Source organism: Musa acuminata, chromosome BXJ2-2, assembly GCF_036884655.1.
Source record: "Musa acuminata AAA Group cultivar baxijiao chromosome BXJ2-2, Cavendish_Baxijiao_AAA, whole genome shotgun sequence".
Taxonomy (NCBI): domain Eukaryota; kingdom Viridiplantae; phylum Streptophyta; class Magnoliopsida; order Zingiberales; family Musaceae; genus Musa; species Musa acuminata.
Window position 1 is genome coordinate 28,839,448 of NC_088339.1, and position 15,107 is coordinate 28,854,554.

Sequence of the window (15,107 nt, forward strand, 5' to 3'; positions counted from 1 at the left end):
ATTTGATCTAACGTGAGATGAGAACACTGCTAGATGATTGTGAACAGTCTCTCTGCGTTGTCCTTGTTTTCTTTCCTTTCTTTCTCTTCCTCTTCTGCCTTGTTCTCCTTCTTCTCTTTGGAATCTCGTCGCTGCAAAGATCTGCCTCGTTGCTGCCTTTTTATAGCTTTAATCTGCCTCTAAAACGCAGCCACCACACCCCCCTAATCTTAATTAGGGTTAGGTTAAGAGGGGGTGTGGGCCGTGGGCTGAATATGGGCCATCAGCCCAACAAGCACCGTATTGGGATCTTATACGGATAGGGCAAGGGATCAGGCGACGGCAAGATCTCCAATGTATCCCGAGGTGAAGGAGGGGAACGCAGCCGGTTTCTCCAGCTAAGGGGCTCGGCCAGTTTCCGTTCTGGGCCTGTTTAAAGGCGGATTAATGGTTATTGATCGATTCTTTATCACGGATCGATGCAAGTGAGACTACAACCTTTGAAATGGTTGCAGTCTGGTTGATTGTGGGCTAATCAATTCTGGGGGAAAGTTGTGCTCAGATATTTGAATCTGTTGGGACTAACTAATTTAGGGCATGTTATCGTACGTGACAATTCTTACAATTATTTGAAATCGATTTTATGTTTATTGCTCTTTCAGTTTGATAGCACATATTTTAGCATCGTCCAAGTGAACCCAAGCAAGCATACACGACGATACAATCTGGTTGATTGTGGGCTAACCAATTTTGGGGGTAAGTTGTGCTTAGAGATTTGAATATGTAAGAGCTAACCAATTCACGGTATGTTATAGTGAGAATTCTTATAATTATTTGAAATTGACTTTATGTTTATTGCTCTTTCAATTTGATAGGGCATATTTTAACATCGCCCACGTGAACCTAGGTAAGCAAATACAACGATGCAAACGTGGAATCTCAAGTATGATGTGGCGGGCAGTACACACATGACGAGCAATCGTTTATCGCCCCTTCCGTACAAACGATATCATCACGGTACAGTCGTCTCGGAAAGCTCAGAGCGACGTCACACGGTACCAATTCGTGCAGTCGGTCGCCCAAGGAGTCGATCGTAGTTAATTGACCCCGTACGACCAACTCATCCTCGCAGGTATAAAAGCTAACCCTCCTTAAACAGGAGGAGGATTTCGAAAACTCAACTCTCTCTCATTTCACTAAAAGCTAACTTAAGCTTCGGAGAGGTCGAGTCGAAAAATCCTCCTCCCGACCTCGACTTGTGTGTGTGTGCGCAGGAGTCCAACGGCGAAGAAATAGACCACTCGTCAAGAGAGAAGATCGCACTCGGGGGATAAGGTTCAAACCCGACCTGACCCGACGCTCGCCCTCACCACCCGAGCATCCACGTGGGCAATCTTGTACATCTATGACTACATCAAGCCGTGCTGACACCTCGACCACGACGTAAAGATTTACCAAAGTAATTAATACTGAAGCAGTGCATTCGTGGGAAAGACCCCATTTTTGTTCGCTTTGTTCTAATCTCAGAAGGTGATTTGTTTTTCAATTCCAACCTGTTTGTCGACCTTCTTTCTTGGCCGGTAAACACAGTGCCTTCTTGAAATTGATGTGTTTGATGAAACCTTACGAAATTATCAGCTCATTTCAATTAGGCATTTTGCTTAACCCTTTTGTCCCTGTTAGTCCTTCTGGTCCATATCTTCCTTTCCCAACTTAGCACTTCAAAGAGTGATTGGGCACCCAACTAAATAGTTTGACTTTCTTCATCTAATGTTCTGGTTGTAAGTTTTATGGATGGGTGGGTGTCTTGAGTCCTTGCTTGTAACGATTAACCATAACCTTAGGTTGAAGTCTATTAAAAAAATATCATTAATGTCATCATCTGACTAAGTTTATTCAAGGTGTTTTTGAGATCGAAACATTGAGTTTTTACATCGAACTCCTGATGTGTCATCTGCACCTAATTACTTCTACCAATCTCACATTGATCTATTTTTACATGTGTGACAAAGGAAAGATAGGTTATAATCGTTATCTTTATCCATATAAAAAGACGGGTGGAGGGTAATTCTTATGTTCTTCTTTCAATGTTTATGTCAATGTGAATATCATATGAAGGTTAAATGAATGATGATTGATTAATAATGTTCTTTCTGTCAAAATCATATCTGCTAATATTTTTGCCTGCCATCTGAAAGGAGATAATGAGAGCTTCAAATCAAGCGAACACAGTTCAAGATCCAAAACATGTCAACTTGAGTAGGTCCATCAGCTCAAGCTTCCTACTCCAAGTGGCTCAAAAGCCTCAAACAGGTCCTTGGCAGTCATGTTAATTATGCAGAATGCCTCTCAGGGTCATCTGGTTCAGACAGAGAATGCAGTAGTCACAACCCCCATGGATGCCAATGGTCCCTTGCCTTGAGGAGATTGATGACACAGTCATGTTACAACCACATGGGTTGATGGACTCAAGCCTCCAAGAGAGGAGAATGAATGGTCCCATCTCTGTTGACCTTGTCCTACAACTTAGCCTGGTTTGGCCAGTTAAAAGTTTGATCTAGAATTTGGCCGGAGGCATCAAAACTAAGAATATAATCCAAAGATCATCCAATCAGAAATCAATATAATATCCATGAGAAAAATTAAAATTTTTATTGTACCAGATTAAATAATAAAATTTTATATTAATCTCAACACAAACATATATGATTTGTGAAACAACTTTAATTTCAAAGTAATATAAATTACATTATAATTCTAAAAATAATTGCAATCCTAGTGAGAGTACCAAGAGAGGAAGAAGCTCAAGGATAACACAGCAACTCGAGCTCAAAAGGTTGATGGAGGTACCAGCATGGCACACACACACACTCGGAAACAGTAGGAGAAGAGACTTTGTGAGAGTTATCTATCATAGTCTCACCACCAACTGTTTGGATGGGTCGCTTGTTCAACACTTCTAGCCCCTCTCCTTCCTCCCCCTTTACATCTGTCTTCTGGGCCTTGGTGCCTTCCAAGTGTGACTCCTTTTTCCTCCATCTTTTTCTTTCCTTATCTTACTCTTCATTGACCATCCAAAGAGACTCTTTCTCTTTCTCCAGATACTCTTCACCTGGGAGCATGGCCTTGTGGACTCCTGTTTGCATTCCACCTCCTTTCCCACCTTCATCATGGTAGTCCTTGCTTGTCCAAGTGATCAACTCTGACAAGCTGGAAATCTTTGGTTAAGTGCCCCTGACCTTCCTTTTCTGACTCTAAGCAATGGTGGCGATTTGCGATCTTGAAGTGGACGTTAATGGCGAAGAGGCTTTCCTGGTGTCCAAGGCAAGCTTTCTCATCTCATCATGTGCAATTCAATGGAGAGTTTGAATCAACTCTGTGCAGCTGAAATCTGTACAACTTTGGTATCTTCCGAGAAAGGATGTGCTCTTCGAGGATTCCTCTGTCCTTGAAATTTTATGTTGCCAAGTGAAAGTTGTGATCTATTACCAGTATATATTTGGCTGTCTTCTACCTAATTGTTTTGCAGCTGATCCATCTAATTCTGTTCCGATGATCTTCGTTCTTCTTCTTCTTGTTTCTCTCTTGATAAGCTACAAATTCTTAGTTGTCCTATTCATTCATTTATGATCTCTTTATCTGCAGCTCCTTTCCCATCAACTTCTCCTAACAAAATCCTCTCTTTTTCTTGCTGCCTTTCATAAATTTAATGCTTTTGGCGGTCGCTACAAGAGCTAAAGTATGTTTTCAGCAAGGAAAAGCTTATACTGTAGCTGTGGACTGATGAAATAGTGGAGCCGATGTGTGTTTCTGCACCTTATTTAATTGCTATCACTAATTTCTGTTGGCTGATCTTGATTGAAATTTGAACTTTCTTGTAATGATCTTTGACTCTCGGCAAAGTTTCTATGTTGTGTTGTAGAGCTTCATTGGCTTGTCATATTGTTGGTGATCTTGATGACTTGCAGGGTATCCTCTCATCCTTCTCTGGTAGGCTGAGGAAGCTCTTCAGCAAGCCATCACTCTCATCGACCGCAGAAACCTCGAAAGTTGTATTCCGCAACTTCCCGGGAAGCGTCCGTGGATTCGAGCTCATGGCAAGGTTCTGCTACAACAATGGCAGAATCCAAATAACCCCTTCCGATGCGTGCCTTCTACATTGTGTTGCAGACTACATGGAGATGACAGAGGATGCCTCTTCCTTCCCAAGCTTGATCAAGCTGACTGAAGTTTATCTACTGGGAATACCATGTTGGTCATGGTCTGAGATCATGAGTGCCTTGAGACAATGCCAAGACTTCCTTCCATCAGCCATTTCCTCAGGCATCCTTGACAGGATTATAGACTCCGTAGCAGGGAGGATCACCACAGCTGGTGTTGGTGATACGACTCCATCAGGCTCCTCTCCTGAGAGCTCGGCTTTCCGATTCTCCTGTGACACAAGAAGTTCTATAAGCACAAGAAGCGGCATCCACCGGGCATGGTGGTTCGAGGATCTTGCACTCTTGAACACTGACATGATTCAGCAAGTCATCGCGAGCATGGTTCTTCAGAAGGTAGACAATGTCATGATCAGTAGGTTCCTGTTCTACTACCTCAAATGCGGAGCTCACGGTTCTCCATCAGAGAAGAGGAAGGCCACTGAGACTGCCATCGACCTGCTCCATTCCCTCGATAGAAGCTGTGTTTCTTGCAAGGGCTTGTTCAACATCCTCCGAGTTGCTTCGTCCCTGAGATTGAGCAAGTCTTGCCATGGCAGACTGGAGAACATGATCGGCAGCCAGATCGACCAAACAACACTGGACGGTTTGCTGATTCCTGCTCCGATCGGAATTGGCAGTCTTTATGATGTGAGTCTTGTTCTAAGGTTCTTGAAATCTTTCCTTGCCAGTGTAGGTCAGGCATCGATGACTCGAATGAAGCGGGTGGGGTGCTTGATCGACTCGTACTTGGCTGAAGTTGCCCCAGATCCTTCCTTGGAACCCTCCAAGTTTGCTGCGCTGATCACAATTCTCCCTGATGCTGCAAGGGATTCTCATGATGCAATTTACCGAGCCGTTGACTTGTATCTTGAGGTATATGTTCGACATGATCCATGGCACAATCACTTCATATCAGTCAGTTCATCATACTTCTGTTTGGCTAAACTTCAAGTTGAATTCTTAGAGCAATCTTTTGTCAGGTTCATGGTGAACTATCAGAGGAAGAGAGGATGAAGATTTGCTATGCCATAAACCATGATATGCTCTCATCAGAATCCTGCATGCATCTTGCTGGGAATCCGAAATTTCCATCAAGAACAGCAGTGCAAGCACTCATTTCTCAGCAATCAAAGCTCAAGAGTCTACTTCAGAACACAGACTCTGCTCCTCCCAAGGATAGTAAACACAAGAAGAATCGATTTGATAACAACAAGCTTGATTGCTCCACGGACAATGAGAAACTCAGTGCCCAATTGCATGAGATGCAATGGAGAGTAACAGAACTGGAAAAGATCTGTAAGAAGATGCAAACACAGATGGCAGAAGTCATGAAGAACACAATATCAAATCCAAGTGGTTCCAGATCACTTCCCATGCTTTGTTCCCGACTAATCCCATAGGGTTGAACTCACAGCAATCCACATACTCTTGTACAGATCATGAACAATCTGTTGGTTCCCCAGCGTAAGAAGATTATGCTTGTCTCCTTTCCTACACTCCTAAAGCTGATTGAGAGCAATGCCTTTGTGCAGGTGAAAATGAATGATGTTGGATTGTTCCCTTGAGAGTTCTGATTAGTTTGGCTCTTCTTTTGTCATAATTGTTCTTGCTACCATCACTTCATATGTGCCTCACTGGAGACTAAAGTATGATCCCTAAATGCACAAATGAGCCTGGAAAAAGCATGTAGCTTCTTCTGTGTATAAATGACTTTCAACGAAGCTTTTACTGCATTCATATTTCTTCTTAAGCAGATTATAACAAGCAGATATTTTAGGTTGGTACTTGAAGGGAATCATGATTTGGGCGTGGAGATACCTTATGATGACTGTAGAAGCATTCTCTAAGTATCATCTTCTTGGATGTGGGGATTTTGAAGCATGTGTAGCTTGCTGAATGCTTGCAACACATTATCATAGCAGACCATGGTCAGTGTGCAGTTGACTCTTGCAGAACTCCAGACAAGAAAACATAAAGTTGGGTACCATGATGTGATAGGAGGTACAACATGGGAGTGAGTGAGTGAGTCCATTGTGTAATGGTTCACTTCTCTTCACCTTGTCATGGTGACCTTGTCCCACTTCCACTGAGCTTAGTATGCAATGGCCAGCTTTTGCTGAAAGAAAGAAGAAGATCAAAAAGATATTGACCAAGAAAGAAGAGTGTTTCAGCGCTGCTGCAATGCCCAGATCATGAAGTTGATTTCAGCGATGAGCAAGAAGGTGCTGAGGCCAATATGCTTAAATGGAAGGGCAATTCATTACACCAACAACCAAGCAGAAGTGCCCACTGGATTGGCCATGAGTTTGAAGTGAAATGAGTTGGTGAAGTGATGGATAAATAGTCATCATTGAGCTGAAGGAACAATGCACAAGACATAATAATAATACCACTAAAATCCAAGACCAAGAAGTGATAACAAAAAATCAGCACACCTTGTTTCCTCAAACAAACTCATAGATTAAAGAGCCCGTTACTAATGCTTCTCGATTACACAAAAATCCATGTTACATGTTGTACAAACAAGTAATCATCCCAGTTCGAAGGAAACATCCCGAAAGCAAAAAAGTTAATATGCACCTAAATCTGATACCAATCTTCATTAACTTTGAATGTGAATTGGAATGATTTACAGATTAGTAGACCTCACAGCTCAAGAAACCTTTGAAAGAAATCTGTTAGAATGGAAGGACAAAAATTTGCCTAACCACACCTGTGCCGGTGTCAAAGCCGCTTGTATAAGAAGAAAATAAAAAAAAAAAAGTTATTTACAACAACAGAGCTGCTCATAATACCTTGCTAAATTTGATAATCGGCATTCAAGAAGCTCTCGTACTCTGTTCCCTTCAGAGCAGTGTAGACAGCATCCCAGTTCTCAATCTGATCAGACAATGACTTACTGTGGATCTTTACGTGACGACTGGAAAGCATTTGTTGAGGCAATCTTAGAAAATCTAGGACATCCATCAGCTTCTGCAGAAACCGAACCCTACTACGATTAATAGGTTTGAACTGCGACAAGCAACTTATGGTTTATATGACAAAACCATAGAGATTCTCACGGTGCTGTTATGGACAAGATCCTCGTAGTAGAGCCGAATATGGCGGGTGCTCTTGAAGTGTTCCAGAGCATCAGCACCCCATTTATCTGTAAGCTTCAGTTCCGGGATCAACAAAGTTGTGTTGATCGTAGGCTTATATCTTGCGAGCACATCAGCCTGCACAGCATGAAAATAACAAAATTTCAAGATCTTGAATGTAGATTTATCCCACCAAGCAAGGTTACAGTCTGTCTCGGTCGTCTCATGGTTTTATGTAAGAATGTCTCTTGAGTGCAACAAGTATAGAAGTACATGACCTCGTTCTTGGAATGTACATGAGCTTTATGGGTCCCATTTAGTTGCTTGGCATTCCGATCATGAGAATTTGCAAGTACTGAAACTAAACGACGAAGTAGATTTCTTCTGAACAGAAGTATTGCAGAAACTCCCCTCTTGTTGAAGTATTTGATTATCTCTTTGTGGTGCTGCATGAGACCCTATACAACAGATACACAAGAATTAAATCTGATTACAAAATTACTGAGAATTTTCACAGGCATAAGTAGGCGAGTTATCAGTTGGTGCCACCAAGAATCATAATCCAAATCTGATAAAAGAATCAAATACCCAATGAATCTTAAAGATAATACTAATCTTACAATCAATACATGTAATTTCTCTTGAAGCAGAAATCACTTCATAACAGGATACCATTGCCTCCATGAGGTAAAATAAACAGAGCTGCATAACTTTTTACAGAATAAAATTCAACAGGCCTTGGATTGATATATTTAATCCAATTATACAGTCAGATATAGAACCATCATGCTATTTTTGCTGGACAGGCACATTGCAACCAAGGGTGTTCAAGGCATTTGGAAGGCAACAAGGCCCCATGCCTGATGCCATAATCCCTATGACCATAGCGACTTATATTATGTGATTTAAGCCACAGACCCTTCTCCTTCTCTCCTCCATTTCCAATTTATGTGCACTTTGTCATGAAGAATGAAAACAAGATCAACTAGCACAAAACCCACCAAAAATAAAACATAGTCATGGCATTGAGGTAGGTAAGAAAGAAAGGGAAAGGAATCAGAAAAGGGTGAGAGAGAGATCTTCCATGTGTTGGTGAGCCACCGGAAGCAGAAGATAGTGCAGCCAGTAGAGAACAACACATGCCATGGGTCATAATCGGGTACCTCATCATTATCATATTATTTGGACAATTTTACAATTTTTTTACAATATTTTACATATATTTCTAGCATGGACGTGAAGAACAAAGGCCTTACAACTCATCGGGCATACACATGGGAAAAGGTTGGGCACAATTCTAAGCACAAACCGTAAGATCAAAAGAAAACCGAGTTATATCACAGCCTGGCTTCCATGGAGCCTGCTATAGCACTAACCATGATTACCATAATAACCGCTATGGCATATTCCATAAGTCAGAAAGCATGTCAGGTTAGCATGAATCTCACTGCTTATTGCATAAAGATGTAATAGCTTCCAAGACAGTTGCCACCATAACCTTAATGAACAAAAATGATCCCTTGAAATGGATAAATCCCACTTCTTTTCAAGCTCTATCATGGAAAAGGTAATCATATAATGCACAATTACAAACTTACATCCCCCATTTTTATGATTCTACCACTGATAGCATTTCCCTTCAGAAGAAACAAAGTGTGATGGTAGAATAAGCGCAGATAACGAAACAGCAAGAAGGGCAACTAAAGAAATATCTGTAATATATTTTGCAGTCTCAAAAAGCCCTAATTTCATATCTGAAACGTCCAGAATGGAGTTTCAGAAAAAATGATATTAATACAAAAAAACTAATTAATCAAAATAGACCACATCAAACATAAATGAAATTAATCTTCTATTTAGAAAAGAGTTTTACCTGATTAAGCATCCACTTGAGGCCAACAGCTGCAGTGCATTCATTTTTAGAAGCACTACTATACCAATCCAAGTTGTAGACTTTGTCCAGTGTCTCCGTGATGGATGAAATGTTAACCCTCCTTTCTTTTACAGAGAAAATTTCGCCGTTAGAGCTGACATTAACATGACTGTTTAACAATGTTTCAAACCATCCACTCCCAGACCTCTGCATCGATAGAATAGCAAAGAACTGAACTGGTGTGCAAGTGCATTCTTTCCTGCAACATAAATCAAATGTTCACTATCCAACTAGCATGAACCTAATGAAAAAACCTTTCCTAGCCAATCTAATTCTATTACCTACTATAAGTAGTCGGTTCTGGATAATGCATATAACGAAGCTCAGACTGTGGGATGCGAAGATCATGACAGGTTTGCTTTGTCGCTTTCCCCTTCCACTGATTTGGGGTTACTACAAACACTCTTAGTTTCAGACATAGGGAGAATATATAGACGCCACTAATCATGATCAACCCCAATATTGCCATCCACAGCACAAGTGGATATTTCTTTGAAGGCTTTGTGACCAGTGAATCCTGCATTATACAAATCATGTTGTGAAATCGATCAAAGCTCATAAAATCATTGAACCACCTTTCATATAACCCGTCTTCTTCTATTATTCTAGAGTGCTTAAAAATGTACCGAATGGAAACTAGCCAAAATATGAGATGACAGCTCCAAGAAGCTCCACATTGAAAGGAGATCATGACAATAAAAAAGAACAAAAACTAAAGGGTGGTCAGGACCGATCCAATTGGCACAAAACGGAAAACGATCCCACGCATTCAAACAACACGAACGAGCGAATCAAGAATAATGTTGAAGGAACAAGTATGCATGTTGCTACCATCAAAGAGAAGCCGAAAAGCGTAACAAAATAAAATCTTCATATCAAAGAACATAGATGGATACACCTTCTTCACCGAATTATATCAAAGGCCCATCAAAGATCCCAACTTTCACCTCAATATAGAATCTTTCGTTTTACTGCCTGATCCGGTATCATAACTGAACAGGTGAAAAGCAAAGGGAAAAGAAGAAGAAGACGACGAAATGCCGCACCTTGTTGAAAAAGCAGCAGTCATCCACCACCATCTTTCCCCTTTTCCCCTTCCCCTCTTTCTACGAATCCTTTCAAGAAAAAAGGAACCGGACAAGAAATGCCACCACTCCTACCAGCGGCTCCATACTTTTATGCTCGATCTCTTCCCTCGACTCCCCTTCTTCTGCCGTCGAGAACCAAATCTCAAGCTTAGGGTTGGCTTCTCCTTCCTATTCCTGCTTCTCATTTGCTCTCACCAGATCAAAAGCTGATTTTTCTATATTTTCTTTGCTTCTCTCTATCTCTTTCCTCCGGTTTCCGACCGTTGCGCCCCCGGCGAAGGAGAAGGCTAAAAGAGAACAGAAAAACGAGGAGAAGGGGAGCTTTTTAAGTATAGGAAATGTTCGTCCAAAGCAGGCTTTTACGCTGAAGGCATCATTAACAACTGGGGGCTTTCGATGATCAAGAATTCAATTGCAGGATTTGGTGGAGGAAAGAGGAATTAGGATCGTATCACGCGGCTTTATCGGTCAACTGGAAACAGCAGACCACAAATAGTCATTCCCCTGCCAAACGCCTAGATTTCTGAATCTTCTATGGGAATTCCATCAAACGCAATCCACGGATACATTTGGGCCTCGATCTCGCCCGCACGTGGGATCCATCCGTCTCGTGCTGCAATTCGGTCGGTGCCTCGTGTCGGATTTCATCGACGTCAGCAAGTCCACCCAGTTCGTGGATAAGAATCGACTCATAAGTATGGCAAACATTGCCAGATTCGTAAACCAAATAAGGCCATGAAAGAGGCCCGATACAGAGTCTGGAGGCCCAATGTTGAGTTCCACAGGCCGAACGGACGATTGTAAAGAGTCTTAGTGGGAAAAGAAGCATCTCTTCTTCTACATGAAATTTTAATTGCCTAAACTGTTTATTCATTGTGAAATTTGTTATTTATGCTATAAATTTTACCTCGGATTTTTGATAGATATTATTAAACCTTAAATAGGTTACATAGCAATGCAAATCACAAAGCGGGGATAGCTCAGTTGGGAGAGTGTCAGACTGAAGATCTGAAGGTCGCGTGTTCGATCCACGCTCACCGCAATTATGTTTTAAACTGATTTTTATTTTAGTACTTCGGTGTAATATTACAGGCTACGTGAGAAGAAGAGCGGAAAAGGAACGTCATGAATCATATCTTTCCCGTGAAGTGGTATTACTGCATGCCTTTTGGGTGACACGTGAAACAGAGTCCAAAGCCACCATTAATGAGCAGGAAAAGTTGGGGGAGAGCCGTCACGAGCTGCTCCTTCCTTGCCCACCCATCCAGATCCGACGAGCCGCCCAATTATCCACTTTAGATCGGCTTCCACCAAAAAGAGGAAGAAAAAGCAAAAGAAAGAAAGAAGCTTCACCTGAAACATGGGAATTGGATTCTGCTCTTTATTAGGACGACGTTCTCTGTGGATAAAATGTTCATGGATGAGTCCTTCACATCTATCTTATCTTATCCATCCTTGTGCCGACTCAGCATGTGTCATCCACGGATTCGAAATCCCGCTATATTTTGTATGATACCTGCTAATTTTGACTGTCTTAAGATCCCAAGAGTTCGAAGCCAACTCGAATCAAATGTCTAATTTTATTATTACGAGTTTGGTCTCCGAAGATAAAAACGAAGAGATAAACGAAACATGCTCAATATTATTTCTTTGTTTCTTTTCGGATAATTATCCTAAATTAAATTTGATTATGTTTGAGTTCGATAGGAATCTCCTTCATACTTAAAGTTAGTAAAGTGACGGGATAACTGTTGGAGTTAACTGAAAAGTTAATCCACGGCAAAATCTTTTATCATTATTCGATAGTGTTGATGCATACGTGATGAGATCGTCAGATGAAGAACCGATGAGCATGGTGACATCGGATCATCCAGGTGTTGATCTCCTATCAACGCATCGACAGATTCAGCTGCAGAAGACGTGGAATCAGTCTGCAGATTACACGATGAGATCATGCGGCAGGAAATCGTACGAACATGGCATATTACCGGTTCAAGAACATGGGATGTCAGTGAGCGAGACAGCATCTTAGATGAGCTTACGTAGATGTTGTATTCAACAAGTGGATTGGACATAGTGGCTGCCAACGATTAGATCAAGGTTTTGATGCGGAGAACATATTCATGTGCAGCCTCTCGCTTTGATGCTTCAGACACAAGGAAGAAGAAGAAGAAGATCTTTACACGCAGCACGAAGTTGCAGACAGAGAAGAAAACATGGCTATGGGGATTAACTATATCTAAACTGTTCTGTATCTTTTCTGAGACACAACAACGAACACCTGTCATATGGCGTCGGATTTGGGCTTCCCGTTGCTCATCTCCGTCTCCGCCTTGCCCACATGGACGTCCTCGTCCGCGATGAACTTGCTCCAGAACCAGTGGGACCTCCAGACCAGGATCATCTCCTCGATGGGCACGTTCTTGGTCTCGGGCAGGAAGATGGAGATGAAGGTGGTCATGATGAGCACCCACCCGGCGAAGAAGTAGAAGAGGCCAAACTTCATGTGGCAGAGCATGGTGAGGAAGGCCTGCGCGATGGCGAAGGTGAAGAACATGTTGACGGACACGTTGATGCTCTGCCCCGCCGACCGGATCTCCAGTGGAAATATCTCGCTAGGAACCAACCAGCCCAGGGGACCCCATGACCAGGCGAACCCGGCGACGTAGATGCAGATGAAGAGCACCACGAAGGCCGCGTAGGCCTTGGACAGGTGCCCCTCTCCGTTGGTCCCGAATTTGATCGCGATCAGCGTCCCGACGATGATCTACCGACGAAGGAGGAGGAGGAGGATGTGTTGAGTGCACTGGGTTTGTAGATAGATTGCGTGGCGTGGAAGAAGAAGAAGAAGAAGGTACCTGACAGACGATCATTTGGGCGCCGCCCTCCAAGAAGAGCTTACGTCGGCCGAGCTTATCAACGGTGAAGATGGAGACGAAGGTGGCGAATACGTTGACGAGGCCGGTGATGACGGCGGACATGAGGGAGGCGTTGCTGCCGAACCCGATGGTCTGGAAGAGGACGGGGGCGTAGAACATGATGACGTTGATGCCGGTGAGCTGCTGGAAGAAGGGGATGAGGATGGCCATGGTGAGCTGGGGGCGGTACTTGCGCTTGACGATGTTGGCCCAGGGGTGCTTCACCAGCTTCGACTCCTCGCTGGCGACCACCAGGTCGCGGTACTCGTCGTGGATGTCATCGGTGCCGCGGATGCGGCGGAGCATGCGCTGCGCCTCCTCGGGGTACCCGCGCTCGATCAGGGAGTTGGGGGTGTCGGGGAGGAACACGGAGCCGACGGTGATGATGGCGGCGGGGACGGCCGCGAGGGCGAGGCTGACGCGCCACCCCCACCCGGCCTTGATCTTGTCGGTGCCGTAGTTGATGAGGTTGGCGGCCAGGATGCCCACCGTGATCATGAGCTGGAATCCGATGTTGAGCATGCCACGGAGCTTCGCCGGCGCCATCTCCGACAGGTACACCGGCACCGACTGCATCATTTTGTCCACACCAAACCCATGAGACCATCTTGTTAACATCAAACGTCACATCCCAGCGTGATTCAATTCCAATCACTCGATAAAATCCATTATATATATAAACGAACATCAAATTTCAACTCAGTATGTAAAAGATACTATAGTAACAAGATTTATTGGTTCACAGTCATTAAAAGGTCGCTTCAGGAGAGGAAGAGTGATAGAAAGGAAGCACAGAGGTGGTGATGCGAGAAGCAAGAACATGGGAGGGAGGCCTCATCGTGCCATGCAATAAGAACAATTATGGACCATAGGATTCCCTCTTGTCTTATCTACACTTATCCTCCTCTTGTGGCCAATTACATATGGAGATATCTACTATTGACTTTTCCTCCTCCATCCCATCCCGTAAGCCAAAAAGAAAAAGAGAAAGCTCGGTTATCCAGAAGACAGTGACCATATCAAAACAGTGTGAGGTGAGAGAGCTGTTTCCTATGAGCGATGAGAGGATAGAAGTCCATGAGAAATACAAACGACGATTCAACCACTCCGTCTTTTATTCTACGACGAATGGATTTATTTATGGCACGTAATGCAAAATAGTCAACATAGTGGAGCAGCGTTTGGTTGACTGGGAGTCACAGCGGGACCCACCGAGCCAAGGGAGTACCTGGTTGGCGAAGCCGACGCCGATGCCGAGGAGGATGCGGCCGAGGATGAGCATCAGGACGTTCTGGGCGGCGCCGTTGAGGGCGGCGCCGACGAGGAAGGTGAGGCCGCCGCCGAGCATGGACCACTTGCGGCCGAACACCCTGGTGACCGTGGCGGCGAAGAAGGAGGCGACGAGGGCGGCCAGGTAGAGGGAGGAGGTGAAGGTGGTCAGCAGCTGGCTGTCGAACTTGCAGTACTGGTTGGTTGTCTTGTCGTCCTCCTTCTTCCGAAACACCTCCGGGAAGAACTTCTTCAGGAACGGATCCATCGACGTCACTCCACCTATACACACACACACGCACACACACACACACAGTCAAAGAAGAGACCAACAAGAGTTTAGCCAGAAGGAGAAGAAGAAGTGAAGGACGCGATATCCACCTGAGATGCCGATATCGTAGCCGAAGATAAGCCCACCGGTGGCGGCGACGACGCAGGTGATGAACACGAAGAGGGTGAGCTTCCCGGGGTACTCCTTCCCTCCCCCGGTGTTCACGATGGCACCCCCCGCCATTTTCGACGACACAGTCTCCTGAGACAGAGAGAGAGAGAGAGAGAGAGATGGAATTGGAGAGAAGGGGGAGGTGATTTTATAGGTGTTGTGCGAGTGGGTTTGGGTAACGTGGTCGAGATTTAAT

General features: G+C 43.8%; 3 protein-coding genes and 1 non-coding gene across 5 annotated transcripts; 2 read left to right on the plus strand and 2 right to left on the minus strand.

Moving 5' to 3' along the window:
- Positions 1-2,966: 2,966 nt before the first annotated feature.
- LOC135583450 (BTB/POZ domain-containing protein At3g22104-like) lies at positions 2,967-5,746 on the plus strand. 2 transcript variants are annotated; one of them, XM_065096425.1, is made up of 3 exons: positions 2,967-3,303; positions 3,948-5,054; positions 5,162-5,746. In XM_065096425.1, exons 1-3 carry the CDS (start codon positions 3,241-3,243, stop codon positions 5,579-5,581), a joined length of 1,590 nt encoding a protein of 529 aa, XP_064952497.1. In that variant the 5' UTR covers positions 2,967-3,240; the 3' UTR covers positions 5,582-5,746. The 2 variants fall into 2 exon arrangements, with proteins under 2 accessions (XP_064952497.1, XP_064952498.1); XM_065096426.1 differs by lacking the exon at positions 2,967-3,303 and adding an exon at positions 3,310-3,781.
- An 892-nt stretch (positions 5,747-6,638) lies between these two features.
- On the minus strand, positions 6,639-11,681 carry LOC135605870 (uncharacterized). The gene is made up of 6 exons (XM_065096427.1): positions 10,241-11,681; positions 9,476-9,711; positions 9,135-9,393; positions 7,540-7,719; positions 7,244-7,399; positions 6,639-7,154 (listed from the first exon to the last, which is right to left on the minus strand). The coding sequence occupies exons 1-6, from the start codon at positions 10,271-10,273 to the stop codon at positions 6,981-6,983; spliced, it is 1,038 nt and encodes a 345-aa protein (XP_064952499.1). The 5' UTR covers positions 10,274-11,681; the 3' UTR covers positions 6,639-6,980.
- Positions 11,252-11,324, plus strand: TRNAF-GAA (transfer RNA phenylalanine (anticodon GAA)). The gene has a single exon. It is a non-coding gene; the product is annotated as a tRNA-Phe (tRNA).
- A 629-nt stretch (positions 11,682-12,310) lies between the features above and the next one.
- On the minus strand, positions 12,311-15,024 carry LOC135605871 (sugar transport protein MST3-like). The gene is made up of 4 exons (XM_065096428.1): positions 14,851-15,024; positions 14,429-14,751; positions 13,141-13,770; positions 12,311-13,049 (listed from the first exon to the last, which is right to left on the minus strand). Exons 1-4 carry the CDS (start codon positions 14,981-14,983, stop codon positions 12,567-12,569), a joined length of 1,569 nt encoding a protein of 522 aa, XP_064952500.1. The 5' UTR covers positions 14,984-15,024; the 3' UTR covers positions 12,311-12,566.
- Between the last annotated feature and the right edge of the window lie 83 nt (positions 15,025-15,107).

Coding starts and splice junctions, on each gene's coding strand:
- LOC135605870 (XM_065096427.1), bottom strand. CDS start 10,273: ATGGTGGTGGATGACTGCTGCTTTTTCAACAAG. Junction 7,720..9,134: donor TCAAGTGGATGCTTAATCAG/GTAAAACTCTTT, acceptor TCTGTTGTATAG/GGTCTCATGCAGCACCACAA. Junction 7,155..7,243: donor ATCTTGTCCATAACAGCACC/GTGAGAATCTCT, acceptor CGGTTTCTGCAG/AAGCTGATGGATGTCCTAGA.
- LOC135605871 (XM_065096428.1), bottom strand. CDS start 14,983: ATGGCGGGGGGTGCCATCGTGAACACCGGGGGAGGGAAGGAGTACCCC. Junction 13,771..14,428: donor GCGTCGGCTTCGCCAACCAG/GTACTCCCTTGG, acceptor AAAATGATGCAG/TCGGTGCCGGTGTACCTGTC. Junction 13,050..13,140: donor CCCAAATGATCGTCTGTCAG/GTACCTTCTTCT, acceptor CTTCGTCGGTAG/ATCATCGTCGGGACGCTGAT.
- LOC135583450 (XM_065096425.1), top strand. CDS start 3,241: ATGGTGGCGATTTGCGATCTTGAAGTGGACGTTAATGGCGAAGAGGCT. Junction 3,304..3,947: donor AGGCTTTCCTGGTGTCCAAG/GCAAGCTTTCTC, acceptor GATGACTTGCAG/GGTATCCTCTCATCCTTCTC. Junction 5,055..5,161: donor CCGTTGACTTGTATCTTGAG/GTATATGTTCGA, acceptor ATCTTTTGTCAG/GTTCATGGTGAACTATCAGA.